Source organism: Sinocyclocheilus anshuiensis, unplaced genomic scaffold, assembly GCF_001515605.1.
Source record: "Sinocyclocheilus anshuiensis isolate Anshui unplaced genomic scaffold, SAMN03320099.WGS_v1.1 scaffold343, whole genome shotgun sequence".
Lineage (NCBI taxonomy): Eukaryota > Metazoa > Chordata > Actinopteri > Cypriniformes > Cyprinidae > Sinocyclocheilus > Sinocyclocheilus anshuiensis.
The window spans coordinates 1,103,338-1,129,057 of record NW_015549598.1 but is presented as its reverse complement, the minus strand read 5'-3'; the positions used below and the strand labels follow the sequence as shown (position 1 = coordinate 1,129,057).

General features: G+C 36.9%; 1 protein-coding gene and 1 long non-coding RNA gene across 3 annotated transcripts; one reads left to right on the top strand and one right to left on the bottom strand.

Moving 5' to 3' along the window:
• Window positions 1-6,536: 6,536 nt before the first annotated feature.
• Window positions 6,537-20,333, top strand: LOC107658619 (hyaluronan and proteoglycan link protein 1-like). Of its 2 annotated transcripts, none has more exons than XM_016447237.1 (5): window positions 6,537-6,611; window positions 15,215-15,361; window positions 16,792-17,154; window positions 17,988-18,290; window positions 18,485-20,333. In XM_016447237.1, the coding sequence occupies exons 2-5, from the start codon at window positions 15,256-15,258 to the stop codon at window positions 18,772-18,774; spliced, it is 1,062 nt and encodes a 353-aa protein (XP_016302723.1). In that variant the 5' UTR covers window positions 6,537-6,611; window positions 15,215-15,255; the 3' UTR covers window positions 18,775-20,333. The 2 variants fall into 2 exon arrangements, with proteins under 2 accessions (XP_016302723.1, XP_016302722.1); XM_016447236.1 differs by lacking the exon at window positions 6,537-6,611 and adding an exon at window positions 14,597-14,678.
• On the bottom strand, window positions 14,337-21,980 carry LOC107658620 (uncharacterized). Its single transcript, XR_001630805.1, has 3 exons — window positions 21,881-21,980; window positions 15,505-15,555; window positions 14,337-14,530 (listed from the first exon to the last, which is right to left on the bottom strand). It is a non-coding gene; the product is annotated as an uncharacterized LOC107658620 (long non-coding RNA).
• Between the last annotated feature and the right edge of the window lie 3,740 nt (window positions 21,981-25,720).

Here is a 25,720-nt window from a genome sequence, read left to right as displayed (position 1 = left end):
AAACTAAAACAGAAATTAAAATAGAAGCTATATACATATTTAAAAAAATAAATAAATAAATAAAAATTACAAAAAACAAATTTACTAAAACTATTATTATTAACTATTATTATGAAATAAAACAAAAATATATAAAAATAATAACCTTCATTTATTTCAGCTAGTTGCCAAGGCAACATTTCTCATTTTCATTAAGTTTAACTTGATTTACTAAAATAACAAAAATTAAAAATAAAATTAATATAAACTAAAACAAAATAAAAACAAACTAAATTAAAACAACACAAAATAAAAAATAAAAAAAACTAGAATGGTATCTCAATGACACTAAAAATAGCACTGATAGCTAAGCAAGCATCTCTAATTACATTTTGGAAAAACACAGCAAAACAAATCCACTGTGACAACACTGTGATTCATTCTGATTTTAAGACAATTTCCCTGTACATAGCTTCAGAAATACTCGTAGCAGTGGATGTTGGCCATGTGTCGCGTGGCTCTTGAACCCCTCCCCCATGGAATGTTTCCTAACACGCGTTCAGCCAACTTTAGCTCAGCGTGGAAATCAGGACAAATAGCCTGTTCATGGCTTCCAGTGGCCAAATGTTGATTTTGGGGCGTGTGTTAGTTTTTGTGTAGTCTGTATTACTGGGCGTGTCTGCTGGAAAACTGCGGACTACCGAAAGCAATTAACATGAACATCTGGAAAAATCAGCAGAAGTTCGGTGTAGCTCCACTTCCATGTAACAGTGTCAGACAGCCACATCATTGCCAGTGGAACTGTACTGAACAAGAGTGACCCTATTTCACACTGTAAGATGCCAGAATTATGCTGTTAAAATTCTGCACATAAACACAAATATTCCCTCAACTAAACAGTTATAAAACCAGCAGAGGGTTTGCTAGCTCCTCTTCGTAGTTCACCCTGAGAAAACACCTTTTCACCTTCCACCTTTCACTTTCATTATTTTTATTTAAAAGTATATGTATTTTAAATAATATGACACATCATATTGGTCAATGTTAAGTTGACAGTAAAGACATACATAATGACGCATAAGATTTGAAATATTTTAAATAAATGCTGTTCGTTTAAAGTTTATATTCACAAAAGACGACTGAAAAAATGTAGAAAGTTTCCAAAAAAATATGCATACTGAAAACTATTTTCAGTATCGATAATAATAAGAAATGTTTCTTGAGCAGAAAATCATCAGAAATCATCATTAGAATGATTTCTGAAGGATCATGTGACACTGAAAACTGGAGTAATGATGCTGAAAATTCAGCTTTGCATCACAGGAGTAAATTACATATTAATATATTAAAATAGACCACAGTTCTTTTAAACTGAAAAAAAAAAAAAACATTTTCCGAATATCACATTTTTACTGTATTGTTCATCAAATAAACATAAAAAAAAATCTTGCAGACTCCAAATGTTTTAATGGTGGCGTAGGTTAATATTATTTATTACTAAAAAAAACATGAAAATATGAAAAATGCCAATATTGCAATATTACTGATTTTACACTGAAAAAGGTGTAAAAAATTATTTAACTGCACTGTTAATTATAAAGAAACAACAAGTAACACATTGAATTAAGCATGAAATTTTGAAGTAGAAAGACGGAAATAGTATTTTCTTGTAAAACATGCTCCAATAATATTGGTTTTATTTCTGACTAGTAAATAATAATAATAATCGCAACTACATTTTTACGCTTTCTCTCATTCATGTCTGTAACACAAACAGTGCTTAAGTTTGAAGAAACGTTTTCCTTGCTTGTTTGCTGTCCTATAGTACAAGAAGGCAAAATGTGCTGGTGCAGACATGGGACAGGCAACAACAGACACGAGACAGAGCAGTAAAGCAACAGTAAATACATAGAACAGTGTTTCATTCTCTCTGGCCGAAGGCCACTTCCTATATGTGATCCTGGAGCACAAAACCAGTCTTAAGTCGCTGGGGTATTATTCAGCTTTCAGTTACTGTATAAATCTCAATTTCGAAAAATTGACCCTTATGACTGGTTTTGTGGTCCAGGGTCACATATGACCATTGTGCCCTGGAACCACAACATTTAACTCTGACTGCTGTCGCGCGTCTGTCCTGTTAATCACTTTGATTGAGAACTTTCTGCTACAAGTCAACTAACTTCTCACAAGGATTGTCTTCTGTTAGTCACTGGTTCTTGGCCAAAAAAAAAAGCTGCAAAGTGGACCTTTAAGTGAGAGAAGGTGTTTTATTGATTTACCTGTTTCTTCCAGAATTTGTACATTTCTGCCACTAACATAATTGAGATATTTACAAAACGATAAGATCATCTCAACCCAAGAGCCTACAAAGATTTCTGACAGTTTCTTAAACTCCTTGTGCTCTGCCCCCAGCAATTTCAGCAGGCGAGGAAGAAAGTTAACCACCGACCTCAGGGAGCTACGCTGTGAAATTCCTCGCGGCTCGGTTTTCTAAAATGAATCAGACCTTGTAGCCAACATACAGTACTGGCTTTCTAAGAGCAAACCTAAGCACTGTGCATCTGAGAAACACAGAAAAAAACGCTCAATTCGATGGAATGTGTCTCTTTCTGTGAGGTACGTACGCTGCAGAAAGGTGTCTTTGTGTGCACTGATTGTAAATAGCAGCGGCTCTCATGCATGCATTCCAAAAACAGCACATGTGAGGTTCAGGCATAGAGGAACGCCAAATGTTTTTCTGTCTTTCCGCTTTTTTGTGGACACAGAGAGTTGATGTACTCCCGTAGGATCTGCTTTGAAGTTATCAGATGCATTGTGCTGTTTACTTACGGACAGCTTAGGCAAAAATGAAAATTCTCTCAACATTTACTCAGCCTCATGTCATTCCAAACTTTTTTGTATGGAACACAAAAGGGGAAATTCAGAAGAATTTTACTGGTCACTGTTTTTCAGCAAATTACATTGAACGGGAACTGAAGCGTTCATTCCTTAAAAAGAACACAAGAGTATAAAAAAGCATTATAAAAGTAGTCCATGCGACTTATGTGTGTACATTTCAAGTCTTATGAGCCCATACAATACCTTTGTGTGATGAAAAGATCAAAATACAAACTTGATTTAATGCTGGCTTGAGAAAGCCTAGACTGAAAGTTTGAAGTAGTTGTAACAGCTTGAAGTTTGAAACAGTTTAAATGTTTGAAGTAGTTTTAAATGCATAAAGTTTTAAGGTTTTATGTCTCTCAGACTGCTATGAATTTGCTAGTTTAAGAATCCGTCATACATCTTTGTAAGCTTGAGATGATCTTATGATTTAATAAGTCTTAATAAGTCTCAGTAAGTCTCTTAAATATGTAAAAATGTGTAAATAAATTCAGTAAGAACCATTGCGGTAATGATCACACATGTCACGTACAGTCTAGTCCATGTTGCAGCTTTTTATTTTTTTTTTGGCCAAGAATCACTGATTAACAGAAGACAAACCCTGTGGGATGTTACACAATTTTTATACAATTTCATTGCATTTTTTTTAATTTTATTTTGTCATCGTTCATTTAAAATATATTGGAAGGACTATGATATTCTTTAAAATTTTGTCTTTTGTGTTTCACAGAATGAAAGTCATACAAGTTTTAAAAGGGTCATATAATGTTGCTAAAAAGAACATTATTTTGTGTATTTGGTGTAATGAAATGTGTTTATGTGGTTTAAGGTTTAAAAAAACATTATTTTCCACATACTGTACATTATTGTTTCTCCTCTATGCCCCGCCTTTCTGAAACGCGTCGAAGCTCATCGGTCTGAAAAGCGAGGTGTGCTCTGATTGGCCAGCTATCCAGTGCGTTGTGATTGGCCGAATATCTCAAGCATGTGACGGAAATGTTACGCGCCTTACCATACTGTGATGATGCCGTGTTCCGGCCGGAGTGATGAGACAAAAACATGAAAACTCATTATAAACGAGGCATTTCTCCATAAAATGTGCAGCACACATCTGAATATTTGGGTTGAAGTGTTCTGGAATAGTTTTGTAAATACAACTTAACCACTGATTTCTAGTCGTGTCCTTCCAAAAGAGCCGGCGGCTTGTTTTCGCAACGAAACACACGGCAACAACAATACTACAGCGAGAATAAAAGTTATGCCTTCTTTCTTTGCGTGAACATTTGGGCGGCGTTATGCAAATCTTCCCACATTGTGACGTAGATATGTGGGGGCGTGTTAGAACGAGCCGTTTTAAGTAGGCGTGGTTGACTCTTAACTTTTATAAAGAATATCTCTTTGGATTTGAGACTTTAGTCTTTGCAACTTTACAGATCTTCTTTATGCACCAAGAGCTTGTAACACTCCAAAGAGAAAGGAAAAATTGAAATCGCATCATATGACCCCTTTAAACAACATAAGGGTGAGTAAATAGTGACAGAATTAAATTTTTGGCTGATCTATCCATTTAAATTATTGGGTCCTCTAAAACACAAACAGAGAATTATATAGATAGGCAGATCTGAAAAGTATAGAAAATGTTTACTTAACAAATCCACCAATGTGTGTAAATGAGTTCAAAACTACGCAGTTATTTTATAAAAAATAAAACTAGATTTGAACATTTTCTGAGTTGTTTGCTAATTTTCTGAGTTGTTTGCCTCCTCAATGCCAAACTATTCCATTGCTATGCGATTAATAGGTTATTTTGGATGGTTGTTACCAATAACTCAAGTTATCTGTTTGTATTTTCTGTCAAGCTCAGCTATTACAAAGTAACCATAATCTAAACTGCCTAAAACAGCCAATACATATAACACTCCTCTTCATAATTTCCTAGAATTTCTTTGGATACGGCATACTTTGGATTGAGGTATAATGTATTTGGTTGTACGCCAGAGTCAATAAACCCCACAGAAAAGTGGTCAGTTCATCTCCCTGTGGATTGAACTTTTACAGGCTCAGCGTTTGCATTCTCTCCTGTTTATGGCCCTAATCTTAGGCCTGTGCCAAAGTTTGGCTGTGGGCACAGCTTTAAAATTAACACAACATACCTTGACCTAAAACAACTATTTCCTTATAATTTGGATCTACAAAATAATCTTGTCTTTTGAACACAGAAGTGATGCAAATACCGAAACATCTATTGATTGTCATATTTTGTCTTGTGGTCAGAGAATTATTTGTCTTGATGACACAAGACCAGTGTGTTGGATCTAGTCTCGCAGAGCCAGATTTTTGGTATGAAATAGTCCACATAGTGTATTCTGACCAAAAACCGCCCACTTCCAGTTTACAGTTTCCTCATCCTAGATATACACTTTCCCTTATGCATTCATACAGATTTTCATATATATTTGAATAAAATAACAATATTGAAAAACAATGTGTGTTTTACAATTGTTTTACATGCAATTCAAGAGCAGGACAGTCTGAAAACACACTTCTGTCTAAAAGTAATATTATTTCAAACACAGGTTTAAAGCTGAGACTATGTTGGATCAGTTAATCAGATCGGTGATCACCGTTACACTACATTATGAATTATGAATGACAAATCTGTCTTATTTTATGTTCAGAATGGAATTATTCTGCATTAATCCTTGAGCTATGATTATGTTTAGTTTTGTAGTTACCTCTTAAACATTTACTGAAAGAATGCTTTGTCATGTGGAAACCAGCTGGGTGAAAGTTTCCTTCTAAAGCTAAAAATGTCTTGGAAACTTGAATGTCCTAACGCTGCCAGAACTCTCCAAGAGACTGTTGAATTAAATCACCAAAAATAGATCTGCAACTTTATCTTTATGCAATGAAGGTATTCAAGAGTGCTTTCTCTAAGTGAAGCAATGGCATATTATGAATTATATTTTAAGACTTTTACCAAATTAGGCTGGAATTATATCTGCATGCTTTCCAAATTCGATCCAAAAAAAGTTCAACATCATCTCAGCCATAATTTTTCATTTTGACCATATCTGGTAACATGCAGAGAGGACATTTATGTGATTTCAAAAACCTTTGAAACCATCTAGACATAACGAGCTAATTGTCCTTATAGAGAATGTGTTTAGGAAGGATATTAACAATGACAGAAAATAGAAGTAAAACAAACCTTATATGTAAAGTCATAGTTTACAAAGCAACGAAAATTCTGTCATCATTTACTCACCCTCATGTCCATCCAAACCTGTGTTCATGATGCATTTCTGTCTTCTGTGGGGCATAAAAGAAGATGTTTGAATAAAGCAGCATGAATAATGAAGTCGACCTGTTCTCATCACATCACATCACTAGCATGTGATGATTTCTGTCCTACTTGACATGAAACATTTAATATTCTAGCATTTATATATATATTATTTGAGTTCAATTCAGGTAAACTGTTTACCATTACGTTGAGTGAGAAACATGTACCAATTAACCTGCATTCATCATATATAATCGAGAAAACTACTTATCGCGCCACTGCTTTTGTTCCGTGTTACTGTAACTTTGTAACATTGTTGATGATGACGCACAGCGTCTCTCAGCAGCACCTGTCAGTGCGCGCGCGGTCTGCCTCGTCCTGTGACGTGTGTGAACATCTGCGAGCAGTTCTGATGCTGGAGCCCATCAGAGATCATTCAGCAGGACGCAGAGCTCTGCTTCACAAGGTAAGAGCCTGTCATTACACATCCGTTCTTAATTTCGACCGACTGTTCAGTCAGTTTACGAGTTTATTGATCATAATACAATATAGGCTGTGTGTTTAAGAAAGACACGTCAGTTTTGCGACACGAATAAAACACCTGTAGAATAATCGATGTTATTAGTGACCGTCTGCATATTTATTACATTCATGAACGTCTTAAACTGTTGCATACTTTAAGCATATGTGAATTTGGAAATACACATTCGAAATAGCGATGATGTGACGCTCAGAAAACATTCAAATGCAATTTATACAAAGTGACTTAAAATGAAAAAAAAAAAAAACGTTTAGGTACACTCTAAAAAATGCTGGGTTGTTTCAACCCAACTTTGGGTCAAATATGGACTAACCCAACTTTTGGGTTAAAAATTTAATGTAAAAATTTAACCCAACGGTTGGGTTAGTCCATATTTGACCCAAAGTTGGGTTGAAACAACCCAGCGTTTTTTAGAGTGTAATGAAACTCTGCAGAATGTCACCAAGAAAAAATCTAAATAAAATATTAAAAGATTGGTATAGTACTTTGGAATAAGCTTTTATTATTTATAAAATAATCAGTAAATAAATTTTGTTTTAAACATTAATATTTAAAAACGTGTCAGCGTGGTATAACCAACATGCAGTAAGCCATTGTCTTGTCATGTGACAAGAAAATGCAATCAAGTATTGCAAGGAAAATATTTAGTGTTCTTCATTTGATTGTTAAACCAATTATTTTTTTTAAGTAAATCAACAATTCTCAATTAAAAAAAAACCAAACAAACAGGCTATGTAAACTTGTTTTTCAGTATTATTTACAGATTAACAATATTGTTTTTCAGTATTATGATTTGGCAATCTTTTGTTTGTAATTTTAACAAGTGCAGTTTCTGTGCTATGGTGGGGCCTGAAACCTGACTGAAATTCTTCATAGAGATCATTTTTTTGCAGGAAGGAGCACAATTGAGCAGACACAACTTTTTCTAAAATTTTAGACATAAAAATTTTGACATTAACAATATTGTTTTTCAGTATTATGATTTGGCAATCTTTTGAGATTTAATAAGAGCTGTAATTACATTCATGTTGGCCACATCTTGGTCTCAATCTCTCCCACAAATCAATTTGTTTGATCTTTATGGCCATTTAGTGGTTTACCAGCAGTTGAGCCAATTAATGAATACTCCCATTAACATTAACACAAACAACTTCCCCTTGTTATTTCTCAATGAATTATGAGACAGCCTGGCTCCAAAGAGACCAACAAGTGTAGCCCACATTCTGCAGAGTGAAAAGCCTGCTTGTTGAGTCCATGCAATGACAGAATGTTCTTACAGGGCAAAACAGGCGCATACAGAGGGTCCACTTCAATACAGGCAAAAGTGCTGAGAAGGAACAGCTGGTTAAGCAAATATTGGGGACCAAGAGTGTGTAAAAGTATAAATTAATAATGCATGGCTTTATTTGACACATGAATGAAGCACTCAGTATTTGCCATCTATCGGTTTGGAGCAAGATAAAACCTGTGCTTCAGTGAGCCACTATGGTGAAACTTGACCAACTTTCTTACCCAAGTTGGAAATAGACAGACCTGGAGCTGAAACAACGCACACTTACTGTATTCATGTCATACTACATACTTTTATATGTATGGTTGTTTTAATGTTTGGTAACACCATTGTTTCAGCAGACATTGGGGTTCTTTATGAAAAGCTGGTTAACTTAATGCATGTTGCCTTGTTTGCTATTTAGCAGTGGTTAATCAGATCTGTCTGGCAGATGTTTGGCTGCTGATCTCAAGGTCATGTCGCCAGCTTTCTCAAAGATGCGTCCAGTGGTCTGTGATGACCATGGCTGAACTCTGACCTTTTCCTCACATGGTTGGCAGAACACATTAAACCAGCCGATTTTCCAAGTGACCTTTCATCCTTATTCTCCACAGTGCTGTGATGTAGAGGAGGGTGGCCTGGGGCGATGCAATTCATTTCACCCCTGGTCTCCTCCAGGTTAATGTGTTGCATCACTCAGAGAGTCCGTTTTATCCCATTAAACATTGTTCATTTCATGCTTAGACCAGTGTTGTTAATTAGATTCGAGTAAAACTATCGCTGTGTTTTGTCCAGAGATCAATTCAGCAGATCAAAATGTTCTTTAATGGTTCTATGTTGCACTTTAAGTTTAGTAAAGAACATCCTGTTTTGATGAACCATTTTTCATTGTATCAGGATCTCAAGTTGTTATATATTGTTTTCTGGACGTTATAAATGCTTTGATGAAACTTACAAAGGCTCTCGCATCAAGCTACTATATAAAACTCTATCCCCGGTTTCACAGACAAGGCTTAAGCCTAGTCCCAGACTAAAATATAAGTCTGAGCTGTTTCACAGACTGATCTTAAAATATATCTTTCTTTTGTCTCAAGATGCACATCAGTAATGTTTTTTTTTCTAAGGCACATTTATAAAAATGACTTAAATGTCCTAATTGAACTACGGCCTAATCCTGGCTTAGTCTAAACCCTGTCTGTGAACCCAGGCCTATTAGTTTTAAGCGGGACCTTCATTTCTTGTGAAGGGTACGTTGTCTTTCAAAGGGTCAGATGGCAACAGGCACTCTAAAATAACATGCCTTTTGAGACTGGATTGCAATACATACTAAAACACTGAGACTGAATAAAATTGCTATTTGGCCTGAGACAAGTACAGGCTGACCTTTGTTGAGGACACTTTCAATAGCATATTTCAGTTTTAATATGCTTCACTTCCTGTAAAAGGAACACATGCAGTCTGTTGTTTAGAGTAATAAGACAGTATTTTCACCATTCTTTTCAGAATTTCTTTTATCTATTTGTAGATGCAGATAGCAGGTCTAACACTAAGATGTGGGAGAGTATCCGGGTAATGAGGCAGTGTGTGGATTGGTTAAAGATGCGGTAGAGAGACAGTTGAAGTTTATGCATAAGCACTGAGGACTCTTTGTGTGTGCTAAGGTGGTGCGAGGGTGACGTCAAATCCCACAGTACTCTAATGAGATGCCGGGTGGGAGGACCAGCATGAACCCGCCCCATGTGCCGCTACAAGAAATATTCTCTCAAACTAATACTTTACTTGTAGTACAGAATATTAAGCGTTCAAATATAAGATATACCAAGAGTAACCCAGTTTTTTGCCTTCTAAGTCTGTCAAGAATTCTACCTGCTGCCTGATCAAAAAGTCCATCTGCTGTCCATCAGCCACGCCTTCCAAGTCCACCTTTTGAGCCGGTATGAGCACTGCTATTAACACACCAAGGCTCTTTATCCACTGAGCACAGAGCCCTTCCTCATGCTGGAGTTAAATGAGCATGGAACATACTTAGAGAACAGTAAGGAGCATGTACAAGTTGAATGAAAAGGTTATATTTACACAACTGGCATTCTCCCCCGCCATTAAATTAATGACATGTGAATGAAGCTAATACAACTTTAAAGATGCAGTAAGTTTTTCCACTTAAAATATTGCATTTATAACTTGCCAAAATATTTAAAAATATAGCTGCAGGCAGAAATACTTAAGCGAAACCCAAGGGGCCACAATATAGCAGACTTACACATTTTAGGATAATCATTCTGTTTTGTGTCCCTGCCATCAAATCCATTGTTGTATAGGTGCAAGCAAACAGTTTGATATAGGAAAAAAAGCCACAACAAATTTCTGACCAGTGTGGCACACAAATTGTGGGAAGACATCAATGAATGCTGTAGAACAGGCTTGAAAAACTAGGTTCACAAATGTAGCAGAAATTGATATAGTAATTTAAAAAATGTACCTTCGTTGTTTGGCCCCCAATGATGTACACTCACACAAGATGAGGACTGCAATCATATCAGTGGCTTAGACCAGTTGTTTAATTGGCTGCCATGTCAAGATCACATGACCAGCTAACTACACTTGTAAATAGGATCTAAAATGGCATTAGTAACCAAAAAAGTTTGCGCGACACTGCATCATCACCAGTAGGTGTCAGTATAACGTCCAAGACCACTGGTGTATCAGTGGGAAAAAAATGCTTAGTGCATCTTTAAAGATGACCTTACAATTACTATGTTAACCTGACAATGCACAGAAGAGAACATGTGATCAACTGGATTACAAATTATTCAGTTTTCTTTAAAAAAATTGTTTTGCCACAAATCACAAAATAGTTGGAACTCAGAAAGACTCTGTATTATTCAGAACAGAGCATCTCCTTATTGTTCATTATGAATGGCTGAACTGTTTTCTGACCTTTGCATATTTTTTCTCAAAAAAGTGAAACATTAGAATATGTTTTCATAGAGTTTGAGGAACTCTATTTAACCCCACTCTATAACCCAGCACACAATACATATACGTATAATATAATCTCACTTACCATCATGGCATTCAAATTCCACTCATGCAAGTTTGTAACAACATGAAGGTGAATAAATAATGAATGATTTTTTGTTTTCAAGGTCCATTATTTGTCTGATTCACAGAATGTAAAAAAAAAAAATGCTACAAACCATGTCTATGTGTAGTAATAAACTTTAAGACAAATATGCAGTATATGGCGCCTGTAACAAATGGATTTGAGTCCATGAAATGAACTCACTTTACTGAGTGCTTGAGTGGAGGTCGAACACACGCCTGACCCCTAGAGAAAACACATGGAAAGATTTTAGATGTTGTGACATGGCTCTTTAAGGTGTTGGGAGTGGTGCTGTGGATGCCCGAAGACTGCATAATGGCCCATCCAATTACCTCGTCAATGGGGCCAGTCTTAGGCATGTTAGAGCACTACATCTCCAGAAGTGTCAGTAGGTCTTTCGGCACTCTTTAGAAATACTTATAGTTAATTTGTCTGGAAAATTAAAAGCACAAGTTGTAGCAGAATTAACAATTGTAAATTGTTGCCTGAAAACATAAAATCTACACAGTATTTCATTACATTCAAAATTTAAATTACATTTAACATGCTTTAGGTAAGAGTTATTTAAGAATTGCAAGGTCTGAATAATTGTATAAATATTTTGAAATTACTGCCAGAATTTATATCTCTAAAAACATACAAAATCCGAATTCATTATGGCTCTAAGACAGATATCTTACTATAACTACATGTATCTTATAACAACCGACTGTAGGATATAGTAGTGATTTCAATAAGAGTTTCATCCACAAACGTTTGCAATGCTAATTCGGGATTTAAGAGGTAAAGTTCAAACTGCTTCCTCAGGACTAAATTTAAATTTTGCGTAAAACTGTCCCCTCAGTAACTTAAACAGGACTTTTTTTTTTTAGCAGGACCTGTGTGAATGACAGAAAGTGGAAATAAGTCTGATCTCACTGTAAATGAGAGGCTTTAGGATCCCATTCATACACTGTCATCAGTCTAATGTGAAGAGAGAAGCCGTGGCCTTCAAAGACAGTGAATCGTTTGAAGGATGGAAACAGTCCTCTTACTGATGTTATGGAGATTAAGGGTTAATGTGTGCTTTGTAGAATCAAATGTAAGCTTTAAACATGAGTCATTGAAATCACAGGTTTACACTGCATCTATTTGTGTTGAACTGTTTTTGCATTCACCTGAAAATCACCACTGCCATCTGCACAGGTCTACTGTGGACTCAGTAGGTTTACCACCTTAAGCCATTCAATTATGTCTGCATTTCCTGACAAGAATAATTAACCCATTTAACAAGCACATTACAGACAAATCCTCATCTAACCTGTGCATACATTCATCTCACATTGAAATTAGAGCATACTCTCTGATACTGCTATCAGGTGTTATCAGAATATCTAACGGACATCTCTGTTCTTTAAGTATAGGTCAGATCTTAATTAAAAGGGCCAAATATTGACAGATTAATCCGTCTGGCTGATAGGCCTATATATTGGTCCATCAATTATATAAATGCATTTCTTTTTATTATGACCAAATGGCATTATACTTAGCAAAGGTTTCTAAAAGAACACATTTGTAGAAATCAAGTCGACTAGCGTAATGCATGATCACTGGAATCTATATATTTGTTTGGCACTTGGTGAATGAATGAACGAGAGAGAGAGATACACAACCGCTATCACGTCTGGAGATCTACTGCCAAACAAGGAAAGGAATAGCCTATAGTATCGGCAATGACTACTCAAATCAAACACTTAAGGGATTATGTTTTGGCACATTAGGTAATGGGGTCAAAGGGAAATTAGGTTCTGACCAAAATGGATCCATAATCTCCCTGAGCTTCACAGCTGCTCAGGAACCAGTAGGAGTTGTTGGGAAGTGACATAATAAAATGACCCCCCAAGCTATGTCGACTTCATTTCCAATGACCATTGTGTAGTCAAAATGTGTATATTGTCAAGTTGTGTGTATAGTCTCCAGACCTTCAGTGTGTCTAGCAATATCTTTTATCTTCTAGCAAAAGGCTTCTGCTAACAAAAGTTCTAAGGGAAGAATGTAAATATTTAGTTCAATTCAAAAACACTAATGTTTTCATATCTTTGAAATTGGTCATTTATGAGCTAAACCCAGTGCATTAAAAAGTACTATTTACATCAGGGAAGTTAATTTCAGAGCCACTGCTATCAAACATCACTTTAAAATGACACTAATAGATACTTACTAAAAAGTCCAGTTAACTAAACACTTTACATCATTCAGTAAAAAAAAAGGTATAACAAACAAAAGGTTTGGGTCTTGCAAAAGGGATTTCCAAATGAGGATTGGAACGTCTGCAGAACTGCTGGAAAAATCTGTGCTTGAGTTAAACAAGCATGTTTAATCAGGACCTGTCCCAGACTTCAAATCGTTGACATGTAATTTATTTTCTTCACAAATTATGCCATGCTTATCCACTCATATTCCACTGCACCAAGTGTCTGCAAGTGACCTGGTCAAGCAACTATTATACTGCTTAAAGACCTTGAGCATGACTACTCAAAAATTGGCATTGTTAAGCATTGGCAGCTTCATTTGATGTTTATCACAAAGATTAAGATTTAATGTTAAAGCGGTAACAGCAACCTAGCTTAAATGTCCAAAAACAAGAGGAGTACAAGGTTAAGAACATCAGAGTATCGAGTCACCGTTTACACTGGATTGTCTTTAAGCAAATTCAACAATCAAAGTTGTAACCATTTCCTGGCAGCAAGAGATGTTAACAACAGGTTACAGAGTTGGTGCCTCTTCCCAGAAGATAAGTTCTCAAGTTGTGCAAGACTAAGATTCTTGTGATGCTTTTGTGAATTAGCTAATGGTCTGGCACTGTTTCTAAACCATTGCTGTTTTCTGATCAACTGCAGTCTATGCGTTTAGGACGTTTACCCACATTTGAAAACTAAAGGCATGGCTTGTTTTCCCTGCGCTTGACCTTACTGTAAACAATGGAGTGTCACAAAGGAATGTGATTGGTAACAGTGTTCTCTGTCAACAGCACTGTTAGTGTGGCTAAGAGTTAACGGTCTGTGTTTGGTTAACCGTCAGCCTGCAAAACAGAGCATGTTTGAGAGTCGTTATACTTAAAAAGGCCTTAGGGTCATTTGGGTGGGAACAAATTCTTTCAGCTGTAACAATTTAGCATAGCAGACCAATGCAGCATCCTACAATTACTGGAGATCTTTTGGATTGTATTTTGTCCATTTCGCAACAGAGGACTTGTTATCCTTCTCCTGCAGGATATGATTTTACCTTGTCACAGTTGAGCAAGCTCACTGTACTGTGGTAACTTATCTGTCACAGGAGAGGGCACTGCATCTGTGAGTCCTCACTGTTATCAGCGGTGGCTTCCTGGTATGCGTAATGACTGTTTGCAGGCTGGGTCTGGGGGGGTTGGCTACTCTGCAGAGCAGTTCTGCTGACTGCAGTAGAGAGGAACTACCTCAGTGCGTCAGCACTCTGAAATGAATGAAGAAAAAACGAATCAATCAGAGTGACTGCAGAGAGAGAGAGAGGGAGAGAAGACTCTACACACTTTCTAATCCTGATCTTTTGCATAGCTGTCCTCACATGCGCTAGTGGCCGGGAGCACACGCTCTGTAAGATGGTAAGTCTTTTCTGAGCTCCGAGTCTGTAGGGAGGCAATCTAAGCTTTAGAAGTGTGCCAGCAAAGTTTTGTGCTAGTTTGTGCCATAGCGAGCATCTCGACTGCACTTTTCTCTCACTTCAGTGCCTCTTAAGGTGAAGGGTAAAGGAAGTCCTACAGCAATGGCGTTCGGATTGCCCTAGTGTTAATTGGGATTTATGCATGCGTAAAAAGTTTAACAGTCTTAGTCATTTATTTATGTACCTTGCATGAGTGTCTTTCTGGGAGATGTGGTGAAAATGACACAGTGTGCGCTGATGTCTGCGTGACAGTACTGCACAGAGGAGTTACTGCAGATGGAAACGTGCAGGGGATCTGGTGCAAGTCACACAAAACTGAACTCTCTCACAAACTCCACAGAAAACGACATGAGATTGTTTTAGTAAAGCCTAATAATATAACTCTAAAGAATGTCTCCTTCCTGGATTGGATGTATAAATGGTTTTGTTAAATGCATATTGTATGACTGTCCCTTATTTTTGTGTGCTCTCATGTAGTGAAGTACCCCCTACCCCCCCCACCGGTGCAATAAATCAAGATGACCTTCCTTCTTTTCTTCCTCTTGGTCCTTTCCAAGAGCCGAGCTGACAGCTTTGAAGAGGTATACAGTGACCTGGAACACTACAGGACTATATACATCTCAGGTAAGAGATGGGAAAAGATGTGTTTGTGATTGTGTATGAGAGGAAATTGTAGAAAGAGGGTGAAGAGGATCAGGAGAAAGCGAGACAGAGAGATAGAGAGGGGGTTGTACTGCCCATCCCTCAGTACAACTCAGGACACTTACCGTAATTATCTCACTGGGTGTTGGCTTAGGTGATTCGAAACCCTCTGGCTCCTGTCACAGAATGCAAATGCTGGAATTACTTACTACAAGTGTTAAATATTTGATAAGCTATTGGGGTTCAGTATTTTTTCATTCTGATATCTGATTATAGTAGTATATCAGCCTCCCCGACCGTATCTGCAAAATAAACAAGATTTTAGTTTGTGTGAACATCTATATAGTAAGTATTAATTAGTATAAAAACAACACACTGTGCCCTGGCCAGGAATGATACAATGACAAGTGATAACAACTACCTCTGCAATGCTAATCTGTTTTGACCCAATCAGTCACATCAAATGCACAACAAGACTTGGTAGCTTGGATTCAATCACTTATTTATTTTTTGGGGTCACGCTAAGTAGCCCCCAGTGAAATCACATTGGTTCAAAAATCTGATAATCCCATGCATTCTTGCACATTTTTAAAGATGGAAACTTGTTGCATCACACCTGGTTTGGACACTGTGCCAGTGCCTTATTCAATTTTGGTTTTGTCAAAGTTTTGACAAAGAAGCATTCCTGTAGCATAAGTTGAATTTAACTGGAGTTTAGCTGCAGTGTGTCTTGGTTGATTGGATAACTTTCCGTTTTTCAACAGATCCAACAGAGTGTTGTTGAGAACTTGACAATCCCAAGTCTTAACTCAGGTTATTTGACTTTGAGATTTCATCATCCTTCAGCCTGGTAATGAGGAAGAGTATGGAAGAGTTTTATTTAGACATACAAATTCCTCTAACATTTAATTTAACCAGCAGCTCTTGTCTGGTCACCCACTGAAGCTAAGCAGGGTTGAGCCTGGTCAGTACCCGGATGGGAGACCTCCTTGGAAAACTAGGTTGCTGCTGGAAGAGGTGCTAGTGAGGCCAGCAGGGTGCTCACCCTGTGGTATATGTGGGTGCTAGTGCCCCAGTATAGTGACGGGGACACTGCCTTCATTGGAAGAGCATACACAGTCACTCTTAAGTTTCTGTCATAAACATGTAGGGGAGTTTCCACTTCTCTGAAATCTAACAAACATGATGGTTTATGTGTTTGCATAACCACAACAGCCTGTAGCAATAGACAAGGATAAATTCAAGCTATCATCTTTGTGAAACGCCTTAAGTTATTGAACACTAACCAATGCAACAGACCTTGGGACAAAAAAAAAAAAAAAAACAGATCAAAGGCTATTAACTCAATCTACATTATTATTTTGTTTACTTATTTGACTGAAAATCTAAATATCTCTTTCTCTGACTTTTAGAAAATGGCCCCAGACTCTCAGTTGACACAGCACAACCCAAAGTAATCTCTCAACGTGGAGGCAATGCCACACTGCAATGCAAGTTCAACCGGGATCCCTCATCTCCCCCAAATCCCAAGCTGAGGATTAAATGGACTAAACTGACTTCAGACTATCTGAAGGAAATTGATGTGTTTGTAGCCATGGGCTTCCACAAAAAGAGCTATGGTCGATTCCACGGCCGTGTACACCTGCAGGCTGCCAGCGAGAATGATGCCTCATTAGTTATCACTGACATCACTCTGGAGGATTATGGGAAATACAAGTGTGAAGTCATCGATGGCTTGGAGGATGATACAGCAGTTGTATCCATTGACCTGGAAGGTAAAGCATAGATTTATGTTGCTAACATATATTTCCTGGTCCCTCTAGCAACATTTAGCCATGCACCACCACAATGTCTCACAGGCTGTTTTAATTTTATGAAAATTTAGATGCTGGTGTCGTAGTGTCACTACCATGTTTTAAAACTATTGACTTGCAAGACTTCATGGGTCAAACAGTTTAATCAGCTAAGTTGTGCTGGTGAACAACATGACTAGGCACGTCTACCATGTAGGCCAGCACCCAACAATAATCTTTACTAAAACCATGTCTTTGACAGTTGTCATTTGGTTATATTAATATTCTGTGTACATATTCTGCTTCCTTCAAACATGATAACTTCAAGTTTTTAAGAAACTCTACAAAATGGCCACATGGATGAAAAAACATTGCTACAGCAACACTGTTTTTGTTTTTTCCAGAATATTACACACAACTCTATACACCGTTTATGCATCCTTGGCTGTTCCTCAAGGCAATTACTGACTCTCTTCATACTGTGTGCAATGTAAACACTATTCAATAGTCTTATAATGCAGAGTAGAACAACTTATAATTCTAGACCATCAGTAAGATCCTGACATAAAAGCTATCATGGCCAAATAATGGGACATTTATTTGGTCCTTGCTGTCAGCATTCTTGGCATCATTTTAGTTGCATGCAATAAATCAAAATTTTAATTCACTTTAGATGAAGCATTGGAGAAATTAATTTGGAATTTCATTAATCGCCAGATTACACAGATTCTTTTCTAATCAGAGACCATTTTAAGGATTTCTATTATGCAAAAATGCCATTTTTATACCTTTTTTGGCTCTTCTGGGTCCTACAGGCATTGTGTTCCCATATTTTCCTCGACTGGGTCGTTACAACCTGAACTTCGCTGATGCTGAGAAAGCTTGCAGAGACCAGGATGCCATTGTGGCATCTTTCGACCAGCTGTACGATGCATGGAGAGACGGGTTGGATTGGTGCAATGCAGGGTGGCTCAATGATGGATCGGTGCAATACCCCATCACCAAACCCAGAGAGCCATGTGGAGGCAAAAACACCATTCCTGGTGTGAGGAATTATGGGATGCGTGACAAGCAAAAGGAAAGATATGATGTCTTCTGTTTCTCCTCTAACCACAAAGGTTTGTCCTCCCCACTGTTTGATGAAAGGCATTTGAAATAGGCTAGCTTCTCCAAAAAGTGGAGCAATTGATGTGATACATAATTTATGAAAGGAAAAAACAAATTGAGTTCAGCCATGCAAAGAATCTCCTTGATTAATATCCTTACTGCATATTATTTGAGAGTAAAGGCCTTTCCCCTTTCTCTTCTCCAGGACGTTTCTATTATTTGATACACCCTTTCAAACTTACGTATGATGAGGCAGTGCGGGCATGTCAAAAGGACGACGCTCAGATCGCCAAAGTCGGGCAGATGTACGTAGCATGGAAGCTGCTGGGCTACGACCGCTGCGATGCAGGCTGGCTAGCGGACGGCAGCGTACGCTACCCAATCTCAAGACCACGCAGACGCTGCAGTCCCACGGAGGCCGCCGTCCGCTTCTCTGGTTTTCCAGACAAGAAGCACAAACTCTACGGCGTCTACTGCTTCAAGAGCGACAACTGAGCATACCAACTGTATAACTCAAGAACTAAGCGTAATAATGTAAGGAGTTAGTTTGAGTGCATTAAAACTGTGACAAAGTCTCTAGATACTGTAATACAGAAGGATTTAAATATAAAATAAGTGATTGGTGTTTGTTTGAAGCAAAGATTCTGTAGAATTAGGCACCTCAGGCACCCTCTTCCCTCAAAATCAGGACTTCGCTACAAGACGGCAACAGGACAGGAATAGTATTAATTGGGTGCCGCAGAAATTATAGCTACTGGTTCCAGGTCTGAATGATCTTATACAGTACAGCAGTGCTGAAGGAAGAGATATTTGGTGAGACGGCAGAAGAAATTCACACTGTGCTCTTCCATTTAGCATGCAGTAGCTTGAGGGATGTTCTAGAACAGAATGACAGCAAAGCTTACATACTTTGAACTGATACCTTTGGGCACTTAGTTTATCATTCAAGAACATCATATCCCATATAAATAGCATGTGAAAAATATATTTTCTGTTAATAGGAAAACAAATTAAACGAAAGTGCTAAACACCATACAGTACAGCCATGGCACAATGAACAACTTTTTCTTTTGCCATCCTTACAGGGTGCTATATTGTATTATTTTCTAAAAGCATACCTTTTTAAATTTAGTTTTACGTGTGGACCAAACCATGTTGAGTCAAAAGTCGCATTGTTCTGTGATTTTTTTTTAACTATTGAAATATACAAGTAGAGTGTTTATAAATGTATGTTAATGATCTTTTTCTTGAAACTAGCCTATGTGTTTATACAATGTATCCTCTAAGACGCAATGTAAGAAATCCAGAGCTCCACTGTATTGACCTCATCACTGTCAAACGTTCGTGTTCAGGACGATGAAGAAATCTGTGGTTCATACCACAGACATTATAACAAAACCATTGTTTACATCAAGTAAATCCTGGTTTGTTTTCTAGAACTTCTTATTTAGTATTTCTGATTAATTCATGAAACCACAGAAAACCTATCCTCAAACATAGCCCGTGGCAATGTTGCCAAATGTTAATACAAAAATGTTAATAAAAATTAGTTTACTAGAGGAAGTTGTGTGAAAGAAAGCATACAGCCCAGTTTCCAGCACATGTGATGAGTAGTTTTAGTCTATGCATGTTACGGTTTACAAATAGAAAGACAGAGGTGGTTAAAAAGACAACAGTGCTAATGATCACGTTGTGTTACTTAGTAAAAGAAAAACAGCACAATGAACTTAATTTTCTATTGTTGAAAAAAAAAGACCTTGCAGGAAAAGGTGTACTCAAAGATGACGAAAAAAATAATGGCACAACAAAAAAAAGTGCATAGTTAGCATGCTGCAGTCAGTCGTTATTTGTCTGTGAAGCAGTAGACCTTCAGAAAAACATGTCAAAGCCATGGCATTCAGAAACAAACCATTAAAACAGACTGCCAAGCTAAGACAAAAACAACTTGATGGCTTATTCTTGTTATCATTACCATTAGGGTCAACACAGGCAGTTTAGAACTCAAGGTCATGAGTTTTAGCCACTACATTAAATGACCAGCTCCACCAAAAACGAAAAAAAAAGTAAAATACGCAAAGGTCTAAATATCGGTGATGTTTCAAAATACAGTATTCACATTCGTTTCATTATTCATTTTGTTTTGACTGTGGCAACTGTACATGTGCCTTGTTTACAAAACTTCAATTGAATGTTTAGACATGTCTTTATAGGCAATGTTAAAATTTTTCACCCTTGTTTTGTGTACATAAAGTATAATTAAAGGGATAATTTGACTGTATCAATGTGGAAAAACCCTTGACCCCAAAAATAAACAATCAGTCAAATACATATTTGTTTTGGTTGTTTTTAGAAAAGCACACTGAGAAATTATATAAAAATAACAGAGGTCTAGTTTTAACAGTCGGTCACATTACACACACTCTGCCAAAATAAAGAAATTGCAAGGAAAATAGAAATCAGGCGACTGACTGGCTTTATAAAAATGTCCTCAGAATAAAAAGCCCAAGAGTATGCATATAGCAGGCTAAAGGTTGCATATCTAAAAAACGGTTAAAATTGTTATATTTTAATCATATCTTTCAAACCAGCAAAATCTGACAATGATGGTATCACAAACATCGCTGCAACCCTTTAACAGAAAAGCTTGTCCAGCTTATTCAACTGTGTTTACTGTAAATAAACAGCCAATTAGACCTTTTAACTAAAAGGCGGGACTTCCATGCATATAGCTGCCATATTTGTGACGTGACATGTGGCCAAGTATGGTAACCCATACTCGGAATTAGTGCTCTGCATTTACCCATCCAAAGTGCACACACACAGCAGTGAACACACACACACCGTGAACACACATCCGGAGCAGTGGGCAGCCATTTATGCTGCGGCGCCCGGGGAGCAGTTGGGGGTTCGGTGCCTTGCTCAAGGGCACCTCAGTCGTGGTATTGAAGGTGGGAGAGAGTGCTGTACAGGGGCGTAGATTACGCGGGGGACGTGTCCCCCCCACATTTAATATCACGTAAATTTGTTCCCCGCACTCTTTCGGCAAGTGTGTTCGCGTAGAGGTTTTCAAGAGCCGGTGTGTGCTGCCGGTACGAGACTTGAACCCACAACCTTTGGGTTATGCGTCCGACTCTCTAACCATTAGGCCACGACATATTAAGCATTATGATTTTTCTCAGCTTTTTCCAAGGATACTCCCTGGTATTAGTTGGAGGCATATTTCTAATGAACATTTTATTGGACAAAAATGTGTATACGCTCCTAACGTGCAAAAATAATCAAGAAGAGTCACCAATTTTTGACTGTTTTCTCAGAGGAAATGGAGCAGCTACAAGTTTGGTCGGTTTTATAAATGCACTGACTAGCTCATACAGAAAGTTGGCCTAAAAGCTAACAGACATGTTCGAATGCCACAAAACTACAATTTCATGGGTCTTTAACTAAAGATGGCCAAAGTCGTTGTGTATTTTAAGTGTTTCAGGTCAGGTAAAAAGAAACCTTTGCTTGCCAAAGACTCTCAGGAAACACACCAGAAGCTTGACAGAGTTAATCTCAAAATGGACATTGAACAGTGTTCAGCTTTAAACACCCACGTCCTTACCTTGGTAACGTTAGCGAGTTTGTTGACTAGGAAGTCGTCAAAACAGAGCAGGTGTCTGTTCATTACGATCACACGTCATCTTCATGATGGCGCGGAAATCTCCGTTACCGTTACATCGCCCTCTTTTGGTCAAGACCATCCACAGCACCAAGCCGATTGGCTTGGCAATTTGTGTCAGAATTTACGCGGGATTTTTGTGAAATGCTACAAAACAAGAACACACACCGTTTAAACGTGTTCATAATATTATAATAGCGCTTTATTATTCATAATCTCACAGTTCATTCATCGTTATATGTATCTTCAGCAATAAATTAAACTACTATGGCTTCATGTAACATTTGTAATAATATTTGACAAAAATGCTAGTTCATTCAACCACACATACAGTATTCATATTTTCATATTTTACCATGACATTCATTTAAAAAAGTAAAAATGGTTATATTACAAAGCCACAAAAAAAAATTTAAATAAAAAACACCGAAAATATGTATTTTGATGCCATATGAGAATATGATTATGAGAGTGTAGCCTACAATGGTTATCAGAGTAATCCTCACAACTAGTGAGGATGCTGCAGAGGAAGACGATGTTGAAGATTTGTTTTCCAGTCATGAGTTGCAGTCCTTTCAGCATTGTTTGTCCTCCAGCCCCGCGACATCCCTTTTGAACCCCCCTCACCACAATGTGAAACAAAATAATGCCTATTGTTCTTTTACTCTTGAGTACTGTAACTGTTCTGTTTATATTCTGCTCGTACCATAGTGCTCTCTTATTAAGCCAGAGAGAACAGGAAGTCCAGTTCTTCGTAAGCAAAAGTTACGGATGAATAAAAAAATAACAATCACCTTTCACAGCTCTTTTTACTTGTTCATTATCTCTACTATATACATTTCAACCAGAAACCCCCCTCCCCATGTCAAAACATTAAGACATTATTACAATATGCAATGTAGACTGTTGCATAGTCAAAGTACACTCTCAGTGGGTGGGTGGGTGATGGTGTTTTTTGCAGTCACTCAGGGTAATCACTTCTCGGCTCTAAAACATTCATCAGGCACATGGTTTGCTTCGGCCCTTTAGACAAAAGACTTTCTCTGTAGATGTGAAGCATCTGTAGCTCTGGACATGGAGATCAGTGTGTGGAATCATCTGCTGTTTTTGACCAGCGATGACGGTACTGCGTCGACTCACTGTAGCGTCTCTTACTGTTGTTGTAATAGTTGTTGTTTTGATATTTGAGTGCATACATCTGGTAGGTAGATGCTGTAGAATAAAAGGAAAAGATGTATTAACTTAAAAGGATAGTTCACCCAAAATTAAAAATTGTCATCATATATTCACCCTCATTTTCAAAACCATATATGACTTTCTTTCTTGAACTTAACAGAAAACGTACTGCAATGTGTCTTGAGTGAGACATTCATTTCAACATGTTTGAACATATGTCACATATTTTAGTAAATAATGACTTAAATTTAAATTTCCCCTCACATGAATACTTTTGTATGGCCTTGGAAGACTTAAAATACACTTTTTGTTATTTTTGAATTCTGACAGACTCAGTCCCCATTATGGAAATGAGCATTTTGGGGAAAGGAAAAAAAAAAATGGTGATTTATTTCGAAACAATTTTCACTTTCTAGAGACTTTATCTTGTTAATAAATTTCACTTATTATTACAAAGAACCGGCAAATAAGACATTAAGAAATTTTGAAGTAAAAAAAACAACAACAACAAAAAAAAAACACTGAAATAGTATTTTCTTGTAATACGTCCCCTAATAATCTGTTTTATTTACAACTTTACAGTGTATGTCCTCTTTTGTATTCCACGGAAAAAGTAAAGTAATGCAGTCAAAAGATCAGTGTTGTTATAATTCACTAAAACTATTAAAATGTATAATTTAAAAAAAAATATATATATATATACATATATATATATATATATATATATATAAGCTGAAAAAAATAGATAGAAAGAATGAAAGAAAGAAAAAAATTAGAATTAAATGTTTAAACTAACTGAAATAAGTCACTAAAATTACTTACAGTAAAACTGATATACAAATAAAGCTATAGAAATATATATAAAAAAAGATAAAAATGGCAAAAGCAGAACAAAACTACTTAAACTGAAATTAAAATTATACTGAAAATATAAAAATAAAAACGAATTTAAAATGTTTTATATATAAATATATAAAATGTTATTATAAATAATGACTAAATTATTATAACCAGGCATTATAATTTCATGCCTGGATTTCACTAAACATCTATTTATTCAGAGTCAGCGACTTACGATTCAAGCATGTGATTTTGGGCTTGTGCATTAGCATCATCTAAGCTTATGGGTTTATGGTAGAGTAGCAATTGCACTTGCAATTTTTATACTGTGATTTTAAAATCTGTGTGCACAATTGCTTCACACTAATTTTAGGATCAAATGACATCATTTTTTTGCAGGCCGGAAAAAAACAACACCAAGAATGACTCATATCTCTGAATTCATGGTCACCTGGAACACAGACGTGCATCTAATAAACAGATTTTATTAGGATCAAAATAATGAATCCCATCTTACCATAGGGTGTCCATCAGTCCAGCGGAAATCACTGTCAAACATTTTATCATTCAGTCCAATCCACTGATAGTCATGCCCCAAACCTACAAGACAATTACACAGATTTCGGGATCTATCTCTGCACACTAATCCACACAAACTATCATATGACTTGGGACAAAGTGGACAAGTTGTGTGGTTGACTAATTTCTACTATTTGTATCTGCATACTGGTGGGAAAAATGGAAAGTTCCCTCTCCAAACTCAAACTGCTGTGTCAGACTGGTCGGGAAACTCAAACAAACAGAGAAATGTTTTGATAGCACCACAGTGTTTATACTCTTTGGGATAACCAATCAACTTATAGTTGTCTCTGCATATTAAACTGGAAAGAGAAAGTATTTTATAAAACAGAAAAAGACATCTTTAAGCTAGAGGATGTGTATTTTTTATAGAAAAGTCTATATGGAAGCCCAGAGAAATGGAAGAAATTCATTAATCTTTTTGTGTGAGGACCTTTGCAAACTTCTTTGACATCTTTAATAGACTACCTGGCTGAAGTGGAAATAGCAGGAAATCAGTTAAACTAAACCACACATCAAATGACACAAACAAATGTAGAACAAATTGTTTCTGTGCCCCGAGGAGCCAAGAAGACGTTTGTTTAGTTTAGAGTCAACAGCACTTTTAATATGACTTATGGTTTGTTTAGTCAATGCTAGAATTCAGTTAGTCCTGAGTATCTGGGGGTTTTTTTTGCCTCATTTGAAACATTTGATGAAAATGTGCCTGCGCAAATCTTACCATCACGCACTGCTGTGGGCATTTGCCAAAAGCATTGCTATATAATGTCTGAAATGTTCTTGTGGTTTTTAGAGCACTGTTATGAAGTGCTGCAAATGGCCAAAACCTGCAAGTTTGTATTTTAGCACTTCTGAACCATAGTCCTTACGTCAGCGAGGTATTTTGAATGGGTTTTTGTTTAAATGTCTGAAATAAGGTCTAAGCTCAAGATATTTACACGTTTTATTCGACAACATAAAATAGATCAGTAAAACCCCCTTGTTATTTTTAAAGCTTTTACTTGTCTTGAAAAAGGCGGTGGCTAACAAGTGTCTAAATGGGACTACAAAGGTTATAGTGGGCATTAAAAGTCATCACGCCGAACAGGAAAACTCATCTACTCACTATTCGCTTTAACAGCCTCGTTGTGTTTATAATTGCACTCTTGCAATCTATTCTAACTCAAACTTTCAAGTTGTGGTCATTTG